Source organism: Ammospiza nelsoni, chromosome 1, assembly GCF_027579445.1.
Source record: "Ammospiza nelsoni isolate bAmmNel1 chromosome 1, bAmmNel1.pri, whole genome shotgun sequence".
NCBI lineage: Eukaryota > Metazoa > Chordata > Aves > Passeriformes > Passerellidae > Ammospiza > Ammospiza nelsoni.
In genome coordinates, this window is record NC_080633.1 from 37,649,893 (window position 1) to 37,670,986 (window position 21,094).

The 21,094-nt window shown below is 36.2% G+C and overlaps 1 protein-coding gene across 2 annotated transcripts; it reads right to left on the reverse strand.

Moving 5' to 3' along the window:
* Window positions 1-5,521: 5,521 nt before the first annotated feature.
* EFHB (EF-hand domain family member B) lies at window positions 5,522-20,698 on the reverse strand. 2 transcript variants are annotated; one of them, XM_059482941.1, is made up of 13 exons: window positions 20,633-20,698; window positions 20,278-20,337; window positions 19,339-19,482; window positions 17,856-18,036; window positions 17,114-17,224; window positions 15,361-15,487; window positions 14,926-15,009; window positions 13,139-13,206; window positions 11,584-11,738; window positions 10,542-10,749; window positions 9,966-10,169; window positions 8,984-9,165; window positions 5,522-5,730 (listed from the first exon to the last, which is right to left on the reverse strand). In XM_059482941.1, the coding sequence occupies exons 1-13, from the start codon at window positions 20,696-20,698 to the stop codon at window positions 5,566-5,568; spliced, it is 1,755 nt and encodes a 584-aa protein (XP_059338924.1). In that variant the 3' UTR covers window positions 5,522-5,565. The 2 variants fall into 2 exon arrangements, with proteins under 2 accessions (XP_059338924.1, XP_059338933.1); XM_059482950.1 differs by lacking the exons at window positions 19,339-19,482; window positions 20,278-20,337; window positions 20,633-20,698 and adding an exon at window positions 19,245-19,303.
* Window positions 20,699-21,094: the final 396 nt, after the last annotated feature.

Consider the following 21,094-nt stretch of genomic DNA (forward strand, 5'->3'; position numbering starts at 1 on the left):
GATTTGTTTGTTGTTTCTGCTCATCTTACATCATACTAAGACCTTAGAAAGGAGGTTTAAAATAAGCAAAAGAGCTGGGTTTTCTGTTCAACGTATTGCTAAAACTATGGAAATCCATGACAAAAGATGTTGCAGAAGGTAGAGCATCCCAAAGTTTCAAGGTTGCACTGGGGAAGCTCATGAAGAGAAATGTGTTTAAATTCATTGAATGTTAAGAATGCTTCTCAGAAAAGTTCTTCCTGCCTTTCAACCACTTGAGGCTCAGGTAGTTGGAGCACTGTGAACTGCTTGGAACAAACATTGAAGCATTTGCCCTGGTGGGCTACTTCTCCATAAACATGTTTTTGACCACTGTCAGCCGGTACACTGGGCTAGATAGAACCCCTGAGCTGCCCTATGCAGATGTTCATTATATTCTCATGTCATATTCATTGCTCACAAGCAGAAAACTCTACATTTTGTCATGCACTGAGGAACACATTTTTACTAAAGCAGTCTTCTGGGATTCTGTATGTCTGTCTTTGAAATCTGTTGAAAACTACTGAAAAAAAAAAGAAATCATAACCCTGTGATTAACTGGTACCATTTGAAAACTCTTCACTCTCATTTCAGTCCTTTGTACCACTCCAGATTCAAAGAAATACTTGACAATTTCTAGAATCTGCAGAAAACATCAAGGCTTATAGGAAAGCTATTTCTAGAAGGACACGTTCTTAAACTCTTCTGTCTACTTCTGATTTGATTGTGTGGTAGAATCTTATCTAGTGAATATACACCACACACAGGATTTTTTTTTTAGGATACAGAACATATGATCCTTATTACTAGAGGAAGAGAACCTTCACAAATATCATGACTAAAACCTGTCAGTGGTACTCAGGTCCTCTTTTCTTTCAGATTAAGTCTTAGTTTTGCCATTTTCATCTACGCATAGGCCCTGGAATAAGAAGTCACCTTCAAAAACACACAGAACACAGCAGATTTACTCTTTAGTTTTATTACAGAGTTTAACACTTCATCTCTTAGGGTATAATCTCAGAACACAGCTGCGCATACCTGTGTCACCAGGAATATAAATTTCCACATTTGGAACTAAGCATGTGGACCCAGGATGCACAAGTTCTCTACATCCTCCAGGCCTCAGAGAAGCCACACACATCTGGCAGAAATCAGCAAGCACCCGTCTTAGGAAATCAGAACCTACTGGCAACTGTTTTAACTACCTTTCTCCTTGCAGATTAGTCCTGATCAAAGACTTCAAAATCTTTCCTATGGGTTTGAATCATCTATGATGACATCTCCAAAATTAGTAAGGTATTAAAGAGTGGTAAAGAAATAAAGATCCTATTGGAACTATTTAACAATGGTAGCATTTAGTGTTTCTCTGGCACGCCTAAACCTGTACCTAGCTGCCAGAAAAGCACTCTGGCCATCCAGCAAGGAGAAGCCACTCAGGCAGATAGTGCAGTGTGACAGACTGTCAAATGCAAATAACTACTGTCCAAAGAAATGCATCCTAATAGCAAACATCAACTAATTAGGCTGTGTAAGTCATTCCAAAAACATCATACCTGCTCCCATCTGTTGGCAACACAAAGACTTTCGCCATCTTTCTAGGCACTTTTCCCCAGTACCTTTTCTGCTTAGGCATCCATTTGAAGTATTCTTCTTAGTATAAAAGATTATTAACATTCTATTTAGCACACAAATAATTATATACAGCTGTTTAGAAACAAATCAAGTAAACAAGCAAAACTGGCCATTCACTTCAAGGAATGAGTTCAAGGACTGTCGCAGACATTTCTCCACAGAAATCCTTCCTTTCATATTTCTGCGTCTTCGGGAGCCAGAGGCCCCCGAAGAGAAGGTAAACAATTATTATCAGCTGCTGTGGAATGCAATAGGATTCACCTTGATTGGCTCATTTTCTATGTTTATAATTAAGAGCCAATCACCAGTTCAAGCCAGGGGACTGAGTCCTTGGCCACAACTTTGTTGTGGGTTCTTTTCTATCTCTTCTCAGCTTAGCTAGCTGCTCTGCAAACCTCTCTCTATATTCTTTTTAGTATAATTATAATGTATTATATCATATATTAATAAATTCAGCCTTCTGATCAAGATACAAGATTCACCGTCTCTCTCTCACCAACTGCGACCCACACAGGTCGCGGTAATAAAGGACCAGGAAATTTACTTGATCAGATAAATCACTGAAAAACAATAGCTCTTGATGTACAGAACAAAAACACTACATCTTTTTAAGACAGATACAATAATGTTAGCTATTAATAATATCTAGGAAAAGGCCTACATTTATCTGTACATACATTTCTATGGAAGACAGCGGGCTGGATCATCCAGCATGTCAAACAAAAGTCAATGCACAGATGATTATTTTTTCATTAGAGAACTGAAATAATAACAGTAATAATAACTGAATGATCTAGTCCAACATCTGCTTTACTTAGCACAAGTCACTGCCAAGTAAGGCATACTAGTTGTGTACATTCATATTCCAAAGTGCCAGAAATACAGAATGAATGAAAAGTAATTTTACACATTCAAATCTTCAACCTTATCTTTTACAGGTGTCTTTAGGTACTGAAAGTCAGTTTCCCTGTCATGGCTTTTGGGGACTAGCAAACACCGGTCTCTATCTCTGTATATAGGAAGAGCTCCCTGCTTGGCTCCTGAAAACCAACACATCTGCTCCAAAATGAACTTTGTTTACTTGACACAACTAATTAAAGGTGCATCATTACTAAAAATATTATTATTTGGAATACTCATTACAGTGAAACAGATTAATGGAGAAATAATGCACAAGTATCTGAATGTGCTGTCTCTTTTATCCAGTGTCTATTTTTATGAAAATTCTATTAAGAAAATTTGACACAAAATGTCTAGAACTCACCAATTTTTGACAAAATATTTACCTTTGCCACAATTTATTGTTCATTAGTTTTGTCCACCATCTCAGACAACATGTGATTTTTTAACATAACGGTTAACAGAATAAATTGCCTCAACCACTAAATTTACACATTTACTCTTAGGACACATGGCTTTTGAGTTGTTTTCACATCTCTTTCCAAAAACTTTACTTTGGATACAGCCCCTGGGTTAGTGCAAGGTAGTGTGCTGTCCTAGTTACACAAGCTCCATACCTAGAATCACACTGAAACGAAAGCAAACCTTGTATTTTCTGTCTCTTGGAATATATTGAGGGACCCACAAAAATTACAGAACACAACTTGCAGCTTTAAAGTCTAAAAACATGTCATTGAATTCACATATTGGAAAGTCAGACAGACATGAAACAGAAAAACCTGCACCAAAGCTCTGTGTACACAAACTGTTTCACAAAAGGAAGCAAAAGAATTGGGGAACTCCTGAGAAGTCACTGTGTCATAGTGATTAAATCTTTCAGGGGCTTCTTAGTCAGTATGGCGATGCAAAACAAGTACCTACAAGCAGAATTTATAGGTCTTTTCAGTAATTTATTTTTTCAAGCTTCAGAGGGGTAATTTCAAACCCAAACCTGAAAAAAAAATCTTTAGCCTGTGGTTACAAACATACTCACAAAAAATGAAACCATGATTTAGCAGTCTTCTTTACTCAAAACTTATTTAGCAGACTGACCAAGAACAACATTAACTCAATTTCACTGACAAAGGAAAGGATTCTACTGAAAGAGGAGTGCAAGTGAGTACTTTATGGTAGAATAAAAAAAAGTTCACAGAATTTCAAGCTGCTGAACAAACAGAACAGATCTCATATGTATACACATACATAAATACATACACACAGATACAGTAAGTTTTTTTCCATTTTCCCCTGACATGAGCTTGAGTATTTCATCTACAATCTTCTATTGAAGAGGAAAAATATTTTGCTTTTTCTAAAGTAATTCTCTCCAGTGCTTTTGAAAGTTCACTGCCACAAAGGTAAAGGATTCTTCCTTCCCACATAATATGAGCAGAAAATAAGCTTTGGAGGGTTTCACTGAAGGTGGTAAAATTCTAACATTGTAAATTCAATTGTAATCAGCTGGACATTTATCTTTCTTCCATGGTTCCACTTGGGACAGTCAGTCTGCTTCCTGCATGCTTCTGAGTTCTAGAAGGATGCAGAGAGTTCTAGAAGGATGGGGAGGCAAGGCAGCAACAGTGCAGAACATTCATTCACAGCAGGAAAGAAGTTGCCTTCATCAAGCAGCATTTCCACCACCTGCTCCTTGGAGATACCACAAAGCAAAGTCTTCCTACGTGATGTAAGACAGCTCCTGTTAATGCTACAAAAAAAAAATGTACAAAAGGGTCTGGCTTGCAGATCTCATGTAACAAGCAAGTTACATGTAAATGACAGCTCCTAGAACATAGGCAAAAGAGGAATCTTAAACGCAACAGAAGAAGGAACTAAAACATTAAACTGGCATTACATGTGCATTTCTAGAATTTAACAAAAGAAACCTTTACTTGCGTTGTAAAACTCAGTAATGCTTTTGGCTGGCAACATTCTCCAAATCTTACTAAGGTATTTAAAACACTAATAGGTGACAAAATAGCATCCTTCTTTAAATCCTGTATATTAAGATTACATTGGACAAGGATCTTTCATTTGCATTTGAAAGCCTAGAAGTAATATTTCTCACTGTTAATAGTGAGAAATTTCCATCTGTTTTACATCAAAGTTCAGTACTGTAGAAGAAGAGTGAACATTCCCACTCACAGTTGCATGTTTTCATATTATTTTCTTTCCATTATTTATTCTTATTGGACTTTACATCTATTCATTGAGATTTGCATAATAATCGTTAAGGGTTTCCTATTAACAACTCTCCCTCTTTCCAAGAAACCACACTGGTCACAAATGAAATTAAATGAGGGCTCTCTGAAAGCCCTCACAAACTTTTCTGACTACTCAGCAATGTAATGTTTATTACATAAACACCTCTCAATATCCATACTTTTTTCCTCATTGTGAAAGCTGAATACTATTAAGTAAGAGTCATAAGGTTGCATAAAGAATAGGAGCCCTCTACCACAAACTGGACATTCATTTCTAGCACTTCTTAACCTATAGGTTTTTATGGAGTCTATTTCATGACAACACTTGAGAACCCACACCTATTGCTATTTACCTTTCTTACTATTGGACTGTAAAGCACTTTCTCACATGAACGGTCAAACATCTCAAATACTTTGCCACTACCAGATCTCTGTTGACAAGAATTATGGAACATGAGAAGAAAGGGAAAATGCCATGATATGATAATAATCTTTGACAGGCCGTGAATATCTGAAATATTTATTTTTAGCACTTTTAAATGGGTTTTTCCACTTATAAGAGAAAAAATAAATTTAAATAAATGAAAAATGGGATATATTTGTAAATATTGGTACTACATTTACAAGCATGGATACCAGTTCCTACCAAATGCAATGATTCATACATGTGGTGAACCCACTACTCAGAAAGACAATACACATATAAATATTTGTTGTTTTTTTTTATTCAGCACCAGAATTATGACTAATGTTAAATAAAAGCAGTGTCCAGAGACTAGAATTCTATGCCTGATTCATGTATCTTATTCAGTATATTCCACATACTTTCTTCACAATCACAAAGCTCTTTTATCTCATGTTTTGTACACACTTGCTTCCATATTTCTTCAAACCTTTCATCTGAAGTATTCATGCCCATATTGTGGAGAATTTGTTTAATCTACAAAAATAATATAAAATAATGCAATTAATGTAATTCTAGTCAGCATTTTGTTAAACTCTACAGTGTCTGGCTTTGACATATTTAGCAATCTCTATTTGCCAAAGAATATTTTCCCACTCTTAAAACTACAGACCACATCCTGTATCCTAAACAAAAGAAGTTTCTATTTAAGTAAATCTGAATCTTATTGCAAAGAAAGCTGTACAAAATTGTCTGTAATTAATGCAGTAATGTTGATGCACTACTTCAACACTGGGACAAAAATCAAATGCAGAAGACTAAGAGAAAAGTAAATGTTTTTCAAAAGCCCTAAGTAAAGTTCTGTTTATCCACTCTATTTTTGCTGTCTACAGTTACCAACACAAATCAGATTCTATTATTATCTGCATTTCACAGCAACTACACACAAGGTCATCAGCTGGTATAGATAAGTGGATGAAGTGACTAAAATGAAATGGTTCACATCAACTTTGAGCCTTGCTATAATTTTACACCAAAATAATTCAGCAGAAGGGATTTTTTCCATGTTTTCTCACTTGGATGCTTCCTGTTGCATGCCTCATTACAGTGACCTGTTGACTCCTTAGAGGAAGGTAACTTTACAAGAACATTGATGCACTCTGTGCTTCTGTTAGTATCAGCAAACATTTGGCCTTTTCAATTGTATCATATGTGTGTGTACATGTGTGTTATATTTATGCTACGGAGACTTTATGCATGCTTTGATAAAGACCTTCAATGCAGTCAAATCAGCCTTATTATACTGTCTTTTATATTTTTGTATAAATATAGGCCTGATCCCCAGTACAACAAATCTTCAGCTTCATCTCAGCCAATAAATCTATGAGTGTTTCTGCAAGGTGAAATTGCAGGAGGAAAGAAGGGACTGAATTTTGTTTCTTTAAGCATAAGTGTTGTTTCAGTTGCATCAATCATACTACCCACGAGTAAAACAAACCAGATCTGATCCATTGTCTTCAACAAGCTAGTGAAATATAGAAATGAAACTAAAAGCAATAGTCCTTCATAGGACACCACTGCAGGGAGAATAAAGGGCTATATGTTCTCATAATTTGGCTTCATCATGTTGAGAGAGCTCTGTCCTGACTCATCAACTGCTGTAAAATTATCACTGACCAAACCACAGACCATCTGCAGACAGGATAAAACTCACTCTCACCCATGATCAACATGCTGCATACAAATTACACACTATTCCTCAACTACATAACTTCTATCCTCTTCAACAGACTGGAGAGAATTTCAGTGAAGAAAACAGCAAGCCCAAGAACTATTTTGTTCTTTTGTAACAAGATGAGTCACCTCACAAAACTACTTCGTAGTCAGAATTTGCATTCATTTCTTCCACACTATACAAAAACAGTATTAAATTACTCGGAGCTTTCATCTAATAATACCATATAATCATAGAATAATTTCATTAACCATGAAATTTTTGGAAACATTAATTATACATATCAAAACAATAATGATAAAATTGCTAAATATCCCATTTCATGAACATAGGGTGTTTCAACAGACTCAAGGTTGGTTCTGCACTGAATTCTATATAGCTGGTATAGTCTACAATAGAGTATGACATCTCAGGACATGTTATAACTTCAAAGAACAGCTCTGTCCAGTGCCTGACAGATGTAATTGGCTTCTCAATGAAGCATGAATTGCATTTACTGTTAGCTGCATGCACTCATTTCCTGCTTTCAGAGCTAGATTATAATATTACAGCGACCTGGGGAGGTCACTTGGGGAGAAAAGGACGAGAATCTTGTTTCTTGATCAGAAGGCTGGATTTATTGATATATGATATATAATACACTATAACTATACTAAAGAGAATAAGAAGAGAAGTTGCAGAGGCTTGCTAAGCTAAGCATAGAAAAGAATCTATAACAAAATTCTGTGTCCAGGGACTCTGTCCCCAGCTTGCTCCTGTGATTGGCTCTTATCTGTACACACGGAACATGAACCAATCACAGGTGCATCCTATTGCATGCCACAGCAGCTGATAATCATTGTTTACATTCTCTTCTGGGGCCTTTGCTTCCCAGAAGATGACCAAATCTGAAAGAAAGGAATTCTGTGAAAAAATGTCTGCGACATCATAAAGCGGTAAAAGCTCATGTACACAACATTCTAACAAGGTGTTTGATGAGCATGACACCACACCTTCTACCCCTAGTCACTAACCAGCAACACTATTTTTTGTAAAATAGATCCACTAGATCTATTTTACAAAAAATAGTGTTCTGGGATTAGGATCTATTCTAGATCCACTTTCAAACATGACTGCTGAATATTTAATATAATGAGTAGAGGTCATTAATGTAATGAAGAGGTTGCCACAGATTCTTTTCTCATTTTAGATTGGAATTTCACATTTCATCACAATTGTCCAATAAACTGTATTTAATGTAATGAAGTTCTATCTTAATATTCTTTCCCAATGAATTGTATACAAATGTAAAAACAAAGTGGTAAACAATACTGAAGAAGAAACAGCGAAGTTATTTTAGTATTAATGTGAGAGAAATTTTGGTCTGTGAGAGAACAGAGTGGTAGGAGGCTGCAGATGTATCAGAGAAATCATGGAGCCCCCAAGTAAGTCCCTAGAGTCTCATGTCCCATCTTTGTCTTCAGAATTATGAGACAGCACAGCATTGCTGTGTGAGTCCCAATGTCCTCCATCACTGCACAGATCCTTTGTAGACCTGAGCCTACAACTGTGACTTAGCAGAAAAGGTACTTTCAAGTGGTTTGGTGAATTTGTCATTAGCAAAACCTGCCAAGTTTGTCTGAGGAGAGACACTTCCCGGTAAAATTTTCCACTAAACACCCCTATGTGATAGAAATTACTTGTATACACCTTTAAAAATCTCCTTGTGGGGCTTTTTAAGACATTTCATGGAATACCTTAGATTGGAAGAGATCCTGGAGATCATTCATCCAATCACATAATCAAAGCGGGGCTAACTTTACTATTAAACCACGTTGCTTGAGACCTTGCTCAGAAATTTCAATAGCTTGGATCACAATAAAATTAATATCTACCGTCTTTATGAATAATTTAGCATGTGAAGAGTAAATATTTTTCAGATAGCTGAATGGATGTAAAGCAAGATGGTAACATTGCACTATGAATTTTACAACCTGTTTACTTGATGACTTCCCACTCCCATATGGCTAGCAGAATCATTATCTTGGAAGAATATTCTGAAGAAATTCACTATACCTCTGCCTTTGGTCTCTTTTTTATAAGGTGTTTTTCATATACTCCCTTTTGACTGAAGACAGAAGGGTACAAAAGTGAAAAACTACTGCCCTGGTCACCATAATTAGTCGTGTCACTGAGGCGACAAACTTGAGGAGCAGGAATATCTGAACGAATACTTGGAACACCGCACAATGGATAACCTGTGAAAATCAATCGACAGGGAGCATGGATAAATAGTGCCAGGGAGGAGAAAACATTTTGTATGAAATAAGAAGAACTGTGATGCTTGTTCAATAAGTTACATAATTTTCTTCCTTCCTCATATCTTTTTTCACATTTTTAGACATTCTGGCTTCAGCTACATCATGAAGTGTGAAAACAAGGAATCTTGCAGTAATATACTAGTACTTACTTACTTAATATTCCCAGCTGAAATTATTTTTAGGTGATTATGTTATCATTATATTGCAAAGGTTTCATATTGCTGTCTCCTTAGTGTAAGAGTTCCATACTTCCTTGATGTTTCTTGTGGGCATCTCCTCCAAGCACGGACTCTTTCTTCTTCTTGCAGTAGCCAACTAACTCCAGCTGCCTCAACCAACCAATCCACTCTTTTATAACACTCTTCTTATTGGCTACAGCTGTGGCCTGTTAACATCAGGCTTGCCCCTAATCTTTGATAATTAACCCCGCTGCAACTCTTTAGGGGGTAAGATTACTTTCTATACTACATTTATTTTCTTATATTCTATCCCCCTACATGATCGTAAGGAGATATGGTTCTCCCAAATTTACCAGCATAATTTCTCAAAGACATCTAGATTAATTTCAATGTTGAATAGGCCATCCCTTCCAACTCCTAATCTTAAAAAAAACTCAGCTTAAATAAATTAATTCACTACTTTACATGAGTAGAACCTGTAACAATACTTTTTAACTTTGCTCCTGATTTTGTCTTAAATAATGCTCACAAGTGAGCAGCACAGTCCATTGTACTTACAGGATGCTGGGATACCACCAACTACAGCATTATACTGAGAAGATGATGTTTGATAATTTGTATATACACGGTCTGTTGATCTTGTAAGTGGTTTTGGCATCTTTTCTGAGCTTTCTTGTTCTTTTAACTCAAGATCTTTCTTTTCTGGCAGTGGTTCATCCTCTTTCTTTGTGTCTTTGGGAAGATATGCGTCTAATTTTTTCCCTACAAAAGGGAAAAAGTTATGGGACAGCCAAGATATATTATCAACATATTACAGACTAAGAGGCAAAAAACTTTGTTTGAATAACTGTAAAGGAGTTAACATAATTCATCTACATTTCTGATAATGCTTCTAGGAGATATTTTACTTTGTGTAGATCTGTACTACTAAGGAAACTTCCCAGTGTCAATCTCAGCATGCAACACAGAACTCCAGGATTCTGAAACACAACTGTACCTGAGATGCTGGTAGTTAAATCAGTCTCTAAATCCTACCCTTTTAAAGGAGCACCTAGTTTACAACAGCAATGTCCTTTCAACAGCTATCCTAAGAACAAGATCATCCCCATATTTTCCCAGTATTAAGGCATCTACCTTTTGTAATTATTTTTTCTTCAAACTCTTTAACACCCATTTTATCTTTCCAGTTCAGAAAGTTTGCAAAGTCCCGGTAATTAATCAGACCATCCTTATCCAAATCACAGCAGTCAAATAAGGTTTCCAGGAGCTCATCATCCAGATTCACATTCAGCTGAGAAAAGATCTTTCGTAGCTTGTCCTTGTGTATCATTCCATCACCATTCTATTACAAAGATGGTGTAATAGTTGTTAATAGCAGTTGTTATATTCTATGATTCTCTAACAGCCATCATAAAGTAACTTCACCAAAAGAAACACATACACGTGTTTATACAGGTATGTACACATATTTATACATCTATATAAATAGCACCAGACACACTATTTCAAGACAAATAATATTGCTGAATACAAAAATAAACCCTAAGTATTGTAGAAATCTAAAAAATGTCAAAAAGTAATTTTCAACTTAAAGAATACAGTGATTTAGAGTAAAAGTGTGACAGGCTATTGTGAACAAGATTGCAATCTAATCATAAATGTTGAGGAAAAGCAAAGTAAATCTTTAAAAGTAAGACATCAATCATTCTGTATACATTACAATTATTGTTACATATGAAATGTCAATTACAATTTTTTTTTTTTCTAGAGAGAAAAAAGGAAAATACCTGAAATTCTGAGGCTTGGCAACTCAGTCAAAAAGTACAGCTTGGACGAAAATATGAACGTAACTCCTTCTACTGTTTTCTCTTTACAAAGGAATCCCAGACTTAGAAGTCCAAAAATTGTTAAGATTACTCCTGCTTCTGTGTCCCTTGCCCCCTCTAACCTGGATATTCCAAATAATACTACGAAAAGCTCCAAATACTATTGTGCCTAATTCCATAGCACATCACAATAGATGAGACATTCAATAACTATGAAGTTATCTTCACAGTTACAGTCTTCATCCATATTTACCTTGCTATGTTTGTGTTTCTTCTCGTCTGTATCTCTACAGCACAGGAGCGCTAATGGCACACATTCCTTTACATTTATACCTTTTGAGAGCACTAACCTTATCAAAATGTCTTAATGCTTTTAGTAACACATCAAAATTCCTGTAGTTAGCTTTCTTCAGACTTTCTCGAACTGCCATCAAGATAACTCTTTCTCTGTCCTTCCCACAGAGGAACTCACACGGAACCCGGACATGAAGAAGATGATGAACGTCTATAAAAATGAACAATTCCTCAATTAGTTGTGCATATACCGTAATCAGACATGTACCAAAAAAAAAAGCTTGAATTCATTAGGAAAAGGAGAATTTCAGTTTCAAGATGCTAATTTTCAGCACTGCTGCACAGGTGATACAGCCATTTCATTGCAAGATCAAATGGTCCACATCATTATTTCTCCACTCACACACAGTTAATATCAAAAATTTTGGAACGTGATAATGTAGATTCAAAAATCTATCCACTGCTTTCAAAAGCTTCTAAAAGCAGTATTTTTTACTCAATGTCCCAATAATTGAGCAAAAAATAATATATATTATTGATCTACCACTTCTGTCACGTTCCACATACTTATGAGATATAAGTATATACCTATATACTATCCAAAATTTAGTATTTTAGATAATTATATATCACAGGTTTCTAGAAAGACAAAGCAATATTTTTATGTTACTGTTCCCATTTTTCATGTATCCTAACTTTACCAGTATTTTTAAACACTTTAGCACACTGAGCTACATTCTTCATCCAAATTCCCAAGGTGCCAATGTCACTTTCTGGAATGCAAGAAGTTCATTCACAGTACAGTAACAAACATGAGTAACTCACCTAATCCCCCTCTAACAGCAGTGTACAAGCACTATTTCCTACTTGTTAATTATGAACTCTTTTGTTCAGTTCCTTCTGCTCTTCCTTATAGCATGAACTTTATTACACTACATAGTAAAGCATGTAAAAGATTATTCATTGTTTGAACAGACTTTCTCTGGCCCAGATTAACTGTATGACTTTGATCCACTTCATTTTTTTGCTTCCCAATTATTGACTGTATTCTTTAATTATTAAGCACAATGCTAAAACATCATCAATCCCATTGACTATTTAAGTTGAGTAGCTTTCAAAATTTTGTCATAATGAAAATAAAGACTTTTTTTGTACTCTGCTTTTTATCTCCTTGTAACCTTCAAAACTTATTATTCCTATTTATTACTTGTAATTTTTACTCTTTTTAGAGAAGTGCTTGAGAAATCATTGAGAGGGAATATGCATGATTGGTTTAAATAGCCATTTTTGTCTGTCACTTTGATGTCAATAAGGGTTTTCTGCCATTTCCCATTTTGTTACATTTAGATATAAAGGCTTTTAAAAAGAAAAAAGAAAAACAGCATGATAATCCTAAACTTAAACCTTCTTTATTTTTCACATTTACTTTTTTACTTGTTTCCCACTAGCAACTTTAAATTCACTCAAAATTTACACTTCAAAAATTTATTGTCAACAAATTTTTGTACCTTGACTCTTAAAATTTTAGGAAAATTGTATATACAACCAACAATTATTACTTCAGCAGAGTTTCATCAGCAAGGTAAGATTTTATTCTGCTCCTGAACTTACCATATTCATCTGGACAGGCCGTCAATCCAAATGTATGGTCTGAGGGAACATTCATAGTATCTGCTATACTGTCAAAAAGAACATTTTTTTGTTAATTGCAAAACAGTTTATTAATAGCCAAAATAATCAATCAGCTACTGTTTAAAAATAGTGATTAATAATAGGGATGATACTCATAGTTTACCTGAAATTTGTTTATCAGGACTTTGTTTCAACATTACCATTCCAGAAAAGCAACCCTTTACAAGCTGATTAGAACATTCACTGTTTGTAACATAAAACAGCCAAATGTAAACATTTTTTTTTGAACACTTATGCTCATTAAAAAGAAAAATACCCTATGCCATTTTTCCAAAGAAAATGACAGAAACATGCAAGAAAAGTTCTTGTAGTCAAAGAATGGGAATATTTTGACAAAATCTCCAACTGAAATATCTGAAATAAACTACTTTTGTATAAAGTCGAAAAATTGAATCATATCTCTGCTTTTCCAAGTGCAATTTTTTGTCTACCAAAACCAGCAACCAAGTCCATATCCATGTGGAAAACTTTTCTGAGTTCTATTTTCCAAAAATTGAAGAATTTCCTTTTGACATTAAAGAACTGTTTCCTTTTTTTTAATTTTAAAGATGCAATGCTCATTTTATTTTTGATAATTAAATAAGTAAAACACTTAGCTGAATCAAAAATCCCTATCACAATTTAAAAGATTATCAGTGCTTTGTTCTAAAGCACAAAACAAAAACCCACACACAGAAATGGAAATACCACAATCTAAAAACTACTATGTATATTTTTTTTATCATTTTCATATCACACATAGCACGTGGATGGCATAAAATTCACTAAATAAGATTTAAGTTTAGCCTGTATCTGTCTTGTAATATTAGTGGTGGGTTTCAGCCTGCACTGCAACCCATCCCTGACTGATCACACTGCTTCATGCTGCTCATGCTCCAAGTCTGTCTCACAGTAAGTTGGGACACAATGACAGGGAGAGAAGAAACTGACTTTTATTTGTGCTCACTGCTCACATTCATTTATGAGAACACTTCCCCAAATCAACTTAAACCTGGGATCTTGAGTTTAAAATTATATTTTGCCACCAAAGTCTATGTTAGTGAGCCTTCAGATATATTTTTGCAGAAATCAAGAGCATCTGTAAAGACAGCCTTTGGATACATTCAGGAGCCCTAGATCTGCAGCACACCTGGATCCTAACCCCACTTACCTTATGACTTCTGTGATGCTTCTTAAGTGCTGTTCTGTAAAATTACAAACTGTTCCAGATTGCTTCATAATCAGTCATTCTAATGATTCAACAGAGATTGGTAGATGCTGCTAGGTAATCAAATTTAGTTCCATGTCCTTTTCCAAGGAGGTAATACAGTGAGATTACAGATGATGTAACAAAGAAGGCCAAAAATTGTGTGAGAGTAAGCAAAATGGTTGAATCCCAAAACATTAGGTATTATGTGTCAGTCCTTTCAAACCTTACTAATTGCAAAATACTGGGGGAAAAAATGTCTTAAAGAGTGCTTACTCAAACAGTAAGATCTAACTTCACTACATGGACACAGTACAGCCCTTACTAGAAACTTGTGTACTTATCAGCATAATTAGGGCAGGTAGAAGGTCCTTTTCTGTTAAATGAGTGCTGCACTGGAAGCATTAAGCACACAGTTATAATTTTTATCCAAGACATAAAAAGATATTGGAGAAAAGGCAAAAGTGAGTGAATTTTGTGCTTGATCTATTCGTAACAGAAGGTATCTTTGCTTACTTACGGATCAAAAACTTTTCCAATCAGAGGCTGGTATTTTTCCTTGAAATCATCACTTCGTTTTGACACAAGGTTTGGTCCTCTCTTCCTACAAATTACAAAAATAACTCTTGCACATAATTTTTTTAATATTCAATACTTTTTCAATAATATTTTAAAATATTATTATATATTAAAAAAACAGCAACTCCTTTCAACTTAGTGATTAAACTATCTTGCTACTTAAAATCAAAGGGCTTTACATAATGCTTAAGACGTGCCAAGAGTTGTTATATGGTAAAAGTTATCTGGATAAACTATTCTGAAAATCACATCTTGCATTTTCTATTCAGTTCAATACAGTTAAGGATTGTGAGATATACAATTTTCTTCAAATATGAAGACCCACTCTTCCTGATCATTTTTAAATTAATTAATTAGCTAACTCATTGCAACTTACGAATCCAGGTCAAAGACCCAATTGAAGGTCTTGGCGGTATTTCGCCCATCTTCATAGTGAGGGGTTTCCATTCCGTAAACAAAAGACTTGTCAAAGTGTGAGTTATACTTCCTATTGACTGACTCCCCTGCAGAAAAAGCAGGCATTTCAACCTGTGTAAAACACCTAAGGAAGAAAAATGTACCCAGTATCTTCATTCTTAAGATAAAACAATGAAGAAACAAAGGCAAATAACTAACAAACCTGTTCGATTAAAGACAAATAATTTGCATTCTCTCTGTTTATTGAGTAGTTAGGAACAATCTCGTTGTCAAAAGTGAAAACACAAAATAAAAAGCAAAACTGCTTCAGTTGGATGTTCTTTTATGTCTGATTAAAGACAAGACCAACAGAATAAATTAAACATGTAGCCTAAGTGGTGAGGGTCAAGCAAACATTGCTTTATAATATCTACACTTGAGCAGAAATGTGTACCATTTGATTTATTGTTTTCAAAAAATGCAAAAAATGTTTTTGATGTGTTGCATTTTCAGATATACTCTTGCTATGTCTTTTTGTCACAGAAAAAACAGTCATTCTTTTTCTTCAAGGTCTTTTCAATCACCTTTTAAAAAGCATGATAATTAGAACTTTCAAAAATATTATTCACTGCATGTTTTCTAATAAGGGCTCCACATGGCTGTATGGCAGCACGACATTTTTTACACTATTTGTGGGGCACATAGTTGACTTTTTTTCTGTCAGTCTGCTTCTGACTTGGCCTCTCCATGGTGGATGGATGTTACAAGAGAGACAGAAACAGATTATGAATAATTTCACTGAAACACCCAAGAAAAGCATAGAAGAGAAGAAATGAAGTTACAGGTTTGGCCAATATATTCCAATACTATTTACAGAATAATTTCTCAGTGAGACAACAAAGTACTATAATTTCACATCTATGTAATAATCTCCACATAAAAATTTACATTTTCAGCCAAAGTGAAAGTCATGGAACTGGGAAAAATAGAAGTGGCTACAAAAAAAAATTAAATGTGCGGCATTTTAGAGTGCTACTTGTCACTCTGCTCCTGTGCAGACCTGTGAGATAAAGGGTAACCATCCCTGAGCAGACCACATCACACAGGTGCAGGCCCCTGTGTGGTGTGGTCTGGGGCTGAAGCAATGCAGGCACAGTCCACAGCCCCATGGGGAGGATTCTGTAGGCTGAGGAACCTGCATTCCAGAGAGCCACCCAACAGCCTGAAATTCTTCACAACCAGATCTTAATGCTAAGGTCCTCATCAGAAAGTTTGCCTGCTCTGAAATTCTGATTCTGAAGAAAGACAGGAACTAGAGGAAAAAGTACTGGAATGGGTTGGGCTCACCCGATTGTGTATGACTTCAAATCTGAGATTGCTTTCAGTGGCATAGACAATGCCAAACTCAGTAAACAACCAGGGCATCTGTGAGTTTCTAGTTTCCTGAAAATATTTTGCTTTTCAAACAGCACCCAAAAGAAATCAGGCTTCCAACGCCTTCATGGAGTTCTTACACTGTTTTAAATGCCCATCCTGAAGTGATTGAGAGTTTTAGAAACTGAGATTATGCTCTCTCACTTGCTTTTTTTTCACATAATTTTTAAAAGTAATATATATTGTATTAATACAGTGATTAAAATTAATAGTTTATACCTCAAAAAATAGCATACAGTAGGCACTGAACACACATAGAGGAACATTTTATGTGGTTTCTTATGAGCCTTTTACCTTACCCACATAATAATCCTCATGTGAGAGAACATACAAATCATGTCCTTCTCTCGCTTCTTTATCCACTTCCTCAAAGGTTTTTGGTGGATTGACAAGCTCTCCAGCTGTTAAATCTGGAAACAAATAAAGAATGTATGCTTGGGGGAGCTAAGGAGGGTGGATATCTTGTTTCATTCATTCATTCTTCATTGTAAACAATACCTTGTTAGAGAATTTGCTAGTACTGTGGAAGGATGATACTTCTTACCACATTTCTAGTCAATCTATATTCATCTAATGAGTGGATGAATAAACACCTAATTCATTATTCACATAATGACATGGGACTAGGGAGAAAATCACAGAAACCCAGATGAACAGAACTTTTGCAAGAAAGCTACATGGGCAACACAGATGTGATTGCCTCCAGTCTATGGAGGAAAGTTACATATGTCAAGGAAGTTTCTTCCATGAGACCTATTAGAGTTGTTGGGAAAATGAAGGTAAATTGACAGCTACCCTACAGTTCTCATGGGAAATCTATAAAGACAGAAAGGAAGAGAGCCAAAAGCCCTGGTAGTTACCATAAGTTCTCAGTTGCTTGTTTCTTCATCAAAACTGAAAAATTTTTAGGCCTTTTGGTACTGTTATGCAACAACTCTGCTGTTAAAAGGAGTTGTTGGAATCATAGAGCATGTGATAGATACTAAATTGCAGATTATCTTGTATTTACAGGAAATATGTTTTAATAGCATATTTTCCTACCTTTGAAGACTTTAATTCCAAATGTAGTTTTAATTATATCCAAGCCCTCAGGTAACTTCAAAGATTGATCATGTGATTTACCCAAAGGTGCTTCACGATTACTGGAGTAAATTGCTTCTTTCATGTCCTGCATCTTTTCTTGAAATTCACTTTTAGCAACCGGACTTATCAAAGAAGCTACCTGAAGACATCACAAACACCACCAGAGGCAGGAAAACCAACAAACTTTGATCATTCATGCATCGCTATGACTACTCACACAAACAAAAGTTTGCTCATAAGGGTTCTAATGAGATGTTCTGTGGTTACACTGACAAAATTTTATCCATTGAGTTGCAAAACAAAACTGTATCTTGAGAGAAGACAACTAATAGCCAATGCTATGCTAAATTTCCAGCTAAATAAAATAGTTATTGTGAGATATTTTTATTTTTATGCTAGCTTTTCCACTTTTTAATATATACATTTTCTGACTGTAGTCTTTCTTCTCTTAGCACATATTAGAAACGATAGTCAAATTACAACGTGACCAAAACTAAAGTGATTTGATTTTTCAGGCTATCAAAGTAATGGAGATTCTAGAGGAGATTTATTGTTAGACTGTCAATCTTATATAAAGAAATATTGAAAAATTAGTAGCAAATACAATTGATCCAAACCCATGCTTAGCAGACTAGGCTTCCAACCCTTCCTAGAGATATTTAACTAATAATGCAAAGTCTTCAACAGACAGTACAGGCTAATCCAGTACAGATCAATCCATTCAACAAAAAACTTCTAAGGAAAGATACCAAAACCTGGTTGTCTTTCATTTTGGATATGCCTAATAAATGTCCTACTCAACATCCTGGAATACTAGGACTTCCTTCCTAAAATACACTTTACTAACACAACTGCTATTTTTAGAGACAAGAACACTAACTGTGTGATAAAACTACCAATGATCTCATCAGCTATTTGATTACAGATTACAAAATCATTTCTAAAGAATACACACAAAATAGTCTGACATATCCAAACCATCACTTTTTGGCTAAAAAAATCAGTTTCTAGCCAAAGGTAAGAAAGCATACAGAATGACTACACCAAACTGTAAACACATTTGCAGATAACAGCTCTTTTGCTAAGAGCTCAATTGGTTTTATCTCTGTAACCCACAAAAAAAAAAAAAAAAAAAAAAAAAAAAAAAGCAAAATTTGTAGGCAGAAGACTGTTCATTAACTTAAATATTGAAATTAATTTAGTAGTCACTATGAAAAGTTACATCACTGATAACAGTCACTGAACTTCAAATATTTTCCAGGTTCAATAATGCTAAATCCTATAATTTGATGTCAGAACTCAGATAATTCACAGCAGCTGTGAAATGCTGCAGCATAAATCACTCACCTTTATCCCTGACTATGAAGACATCAGTTGCTTTTATTAAGAACACTCTTAAGATGTTAATTCTTAAACAAGAGTAAAGGAGTCACATTCTTACACTGCATTGGGAGGTTGACTTTATGCCATGAGTCAAGTCTGTTGCAATGTCAGGATCATCTGCACTGCCATAGAATATTATTTTAGCACCAGGAGCTGGATCTGTTGTGTTTCGAAACTTTCGTACAGCAGTGGGAGTAACAGGCTATACATAAGGCAAAGCAAAAATAAGTTTACACCAGACATTCATAAAATGTTAATGAAAAGAAAATATACTGCAGACATTTATGTTGTTCCAGATATAAGAACAAAATACGAGGATGCTTTAGGGCTGCAGTACATGCACATGCTCCTGCAGATGCTGATACTGTGAGCATAAGCTCAACATAATCCAGACTAAATTTTATCAAACAGCATTGTTAAGTTTCAACACTTCAATTATTTATAATTTGGATAACAGCTACTTCACATGTTCTTGATGCAAACTAGATGTTACAATTATAAATTTCAGAAAGCTTTAACCCAATTCGCGATTTCCACCATCAATGAAGCAATTTTGGAAATTATTTAAACTAGAGTGTTGGGGTATCTTTAATTATCATTTAAGGGGAGATCTGCTGTTTACAGGATCCATTTGTGTTTCAGTAGCCTCTGACTCTTGAGGGCCATGGGAAAGGGCCAGTGCGATACCCAGTTCTGGTATCCTTCTGGTAAAGAAGAACCTCCATCAGAAGTAATAATAATTTCCAATAATTACTTTAATTGCATTACCAGACGGGAAAACCGCATAAAACAATTATATTTAGTCCCAACTGAGCAAGCATGGTGACTTTTGTAAAATATGTGGAATGGAAATGAACTGCCAGAAGTGTTTTCCAATCTTGCCAACTAGTCTCTGTAATTCCACATGATAAAAAACATTGAAATAAACGATAGTTTCAAAAGTGAAGGTATGTAGAAAAAAAAAAACTAAACAAGAGCCTCTACAAAACCAACTCACCTTGGGTGTCTCTTTGAGACAACTCGCAACCGTGTTGCCCGCTGGACTCAACCTTCCAGCCTAAACAATGCAATCAAAAAATAAATAACGCATAACGAAACTCGTAATAATACACACAACTAGTCAAACTGGGATCTGGCACTGTGCACGGGACGTTGTCCAATTGTTCTGATGAGGGTGGGAATGAGCCACCCTCATTACTGGGAGAGAAGGAGCTCGCAGGGAGATGCGCCGTCCCCTCCCCCACGCTGCCCTCCTCCAGCCCCTTCCCTCGGCGAGCCTCCGCCCCTGAAAGGCACAGAAGCGGGGCGCAGCTCCGGGCCGTCGGTGCGACGCCTTTGGCGAAGGCACTCACGTTCGGCAGCTCTGGAGTCCCCTCGGGGAGAGTCTCTTTGGGACATGGCGGTGGCTGCTCCGCCATGGCCACCGCTCGCTTACTCTGCTCGCTCGGTAACGGCGCCGGCGGCGGCGCCGGCAGCGCTCGTGCGAGATGCGCTGTGCGGCCGGCGCTCACAGCGCTCCGCCATCCCCTCACACCCACCGCCCTCCATCCTGCCCCTCACAGCGCTCCGCCATCCCCTCGCACCCCTGTCCTGCCCTCACAGCGCTCCGCCATCCCCTCACACCCACCGCCCTCCATCCTGCCCCTCACAGCGCTCCGCCATCCCCTCGCACCAGCGCCCACCTCTTCTCCCCTCCCAACTCTCCCTCTACCGCCCTCAGCGCCCGCCACCCTCCTTACATCTCACATCCTTCGCGAAAAGTCAGGAAATAAATGACATTGGGCTGTTTTGTAAATGTCATGATCTAGAAAAAT

Excerpts from the sequence above, each read along its gene's own strand:
- EFHB (XM_059482941.1), bottom strand. The coding sequence starts at position 20,698 with ATGGCGGAGCAGCCACCGCCATGTCCCAAAGAGACTCTCCCCGAGGGG. Across the intron at positions 19,483-20,277 it reads GTCTCAAAGAGACACCCAAG|CCTGTTACTCCCACTGCTGT; the intron begins GTGAGTTGGTTT and ends CCTTATGTATAG. Across the intron at positions 10,170-10,541 it reads AGAAAAAATAATTACAAAAG|GGAAAAAATTAGACGCATAT; the intron begins GTAGATGCCTTA and ends TCCCTTTTGTAG.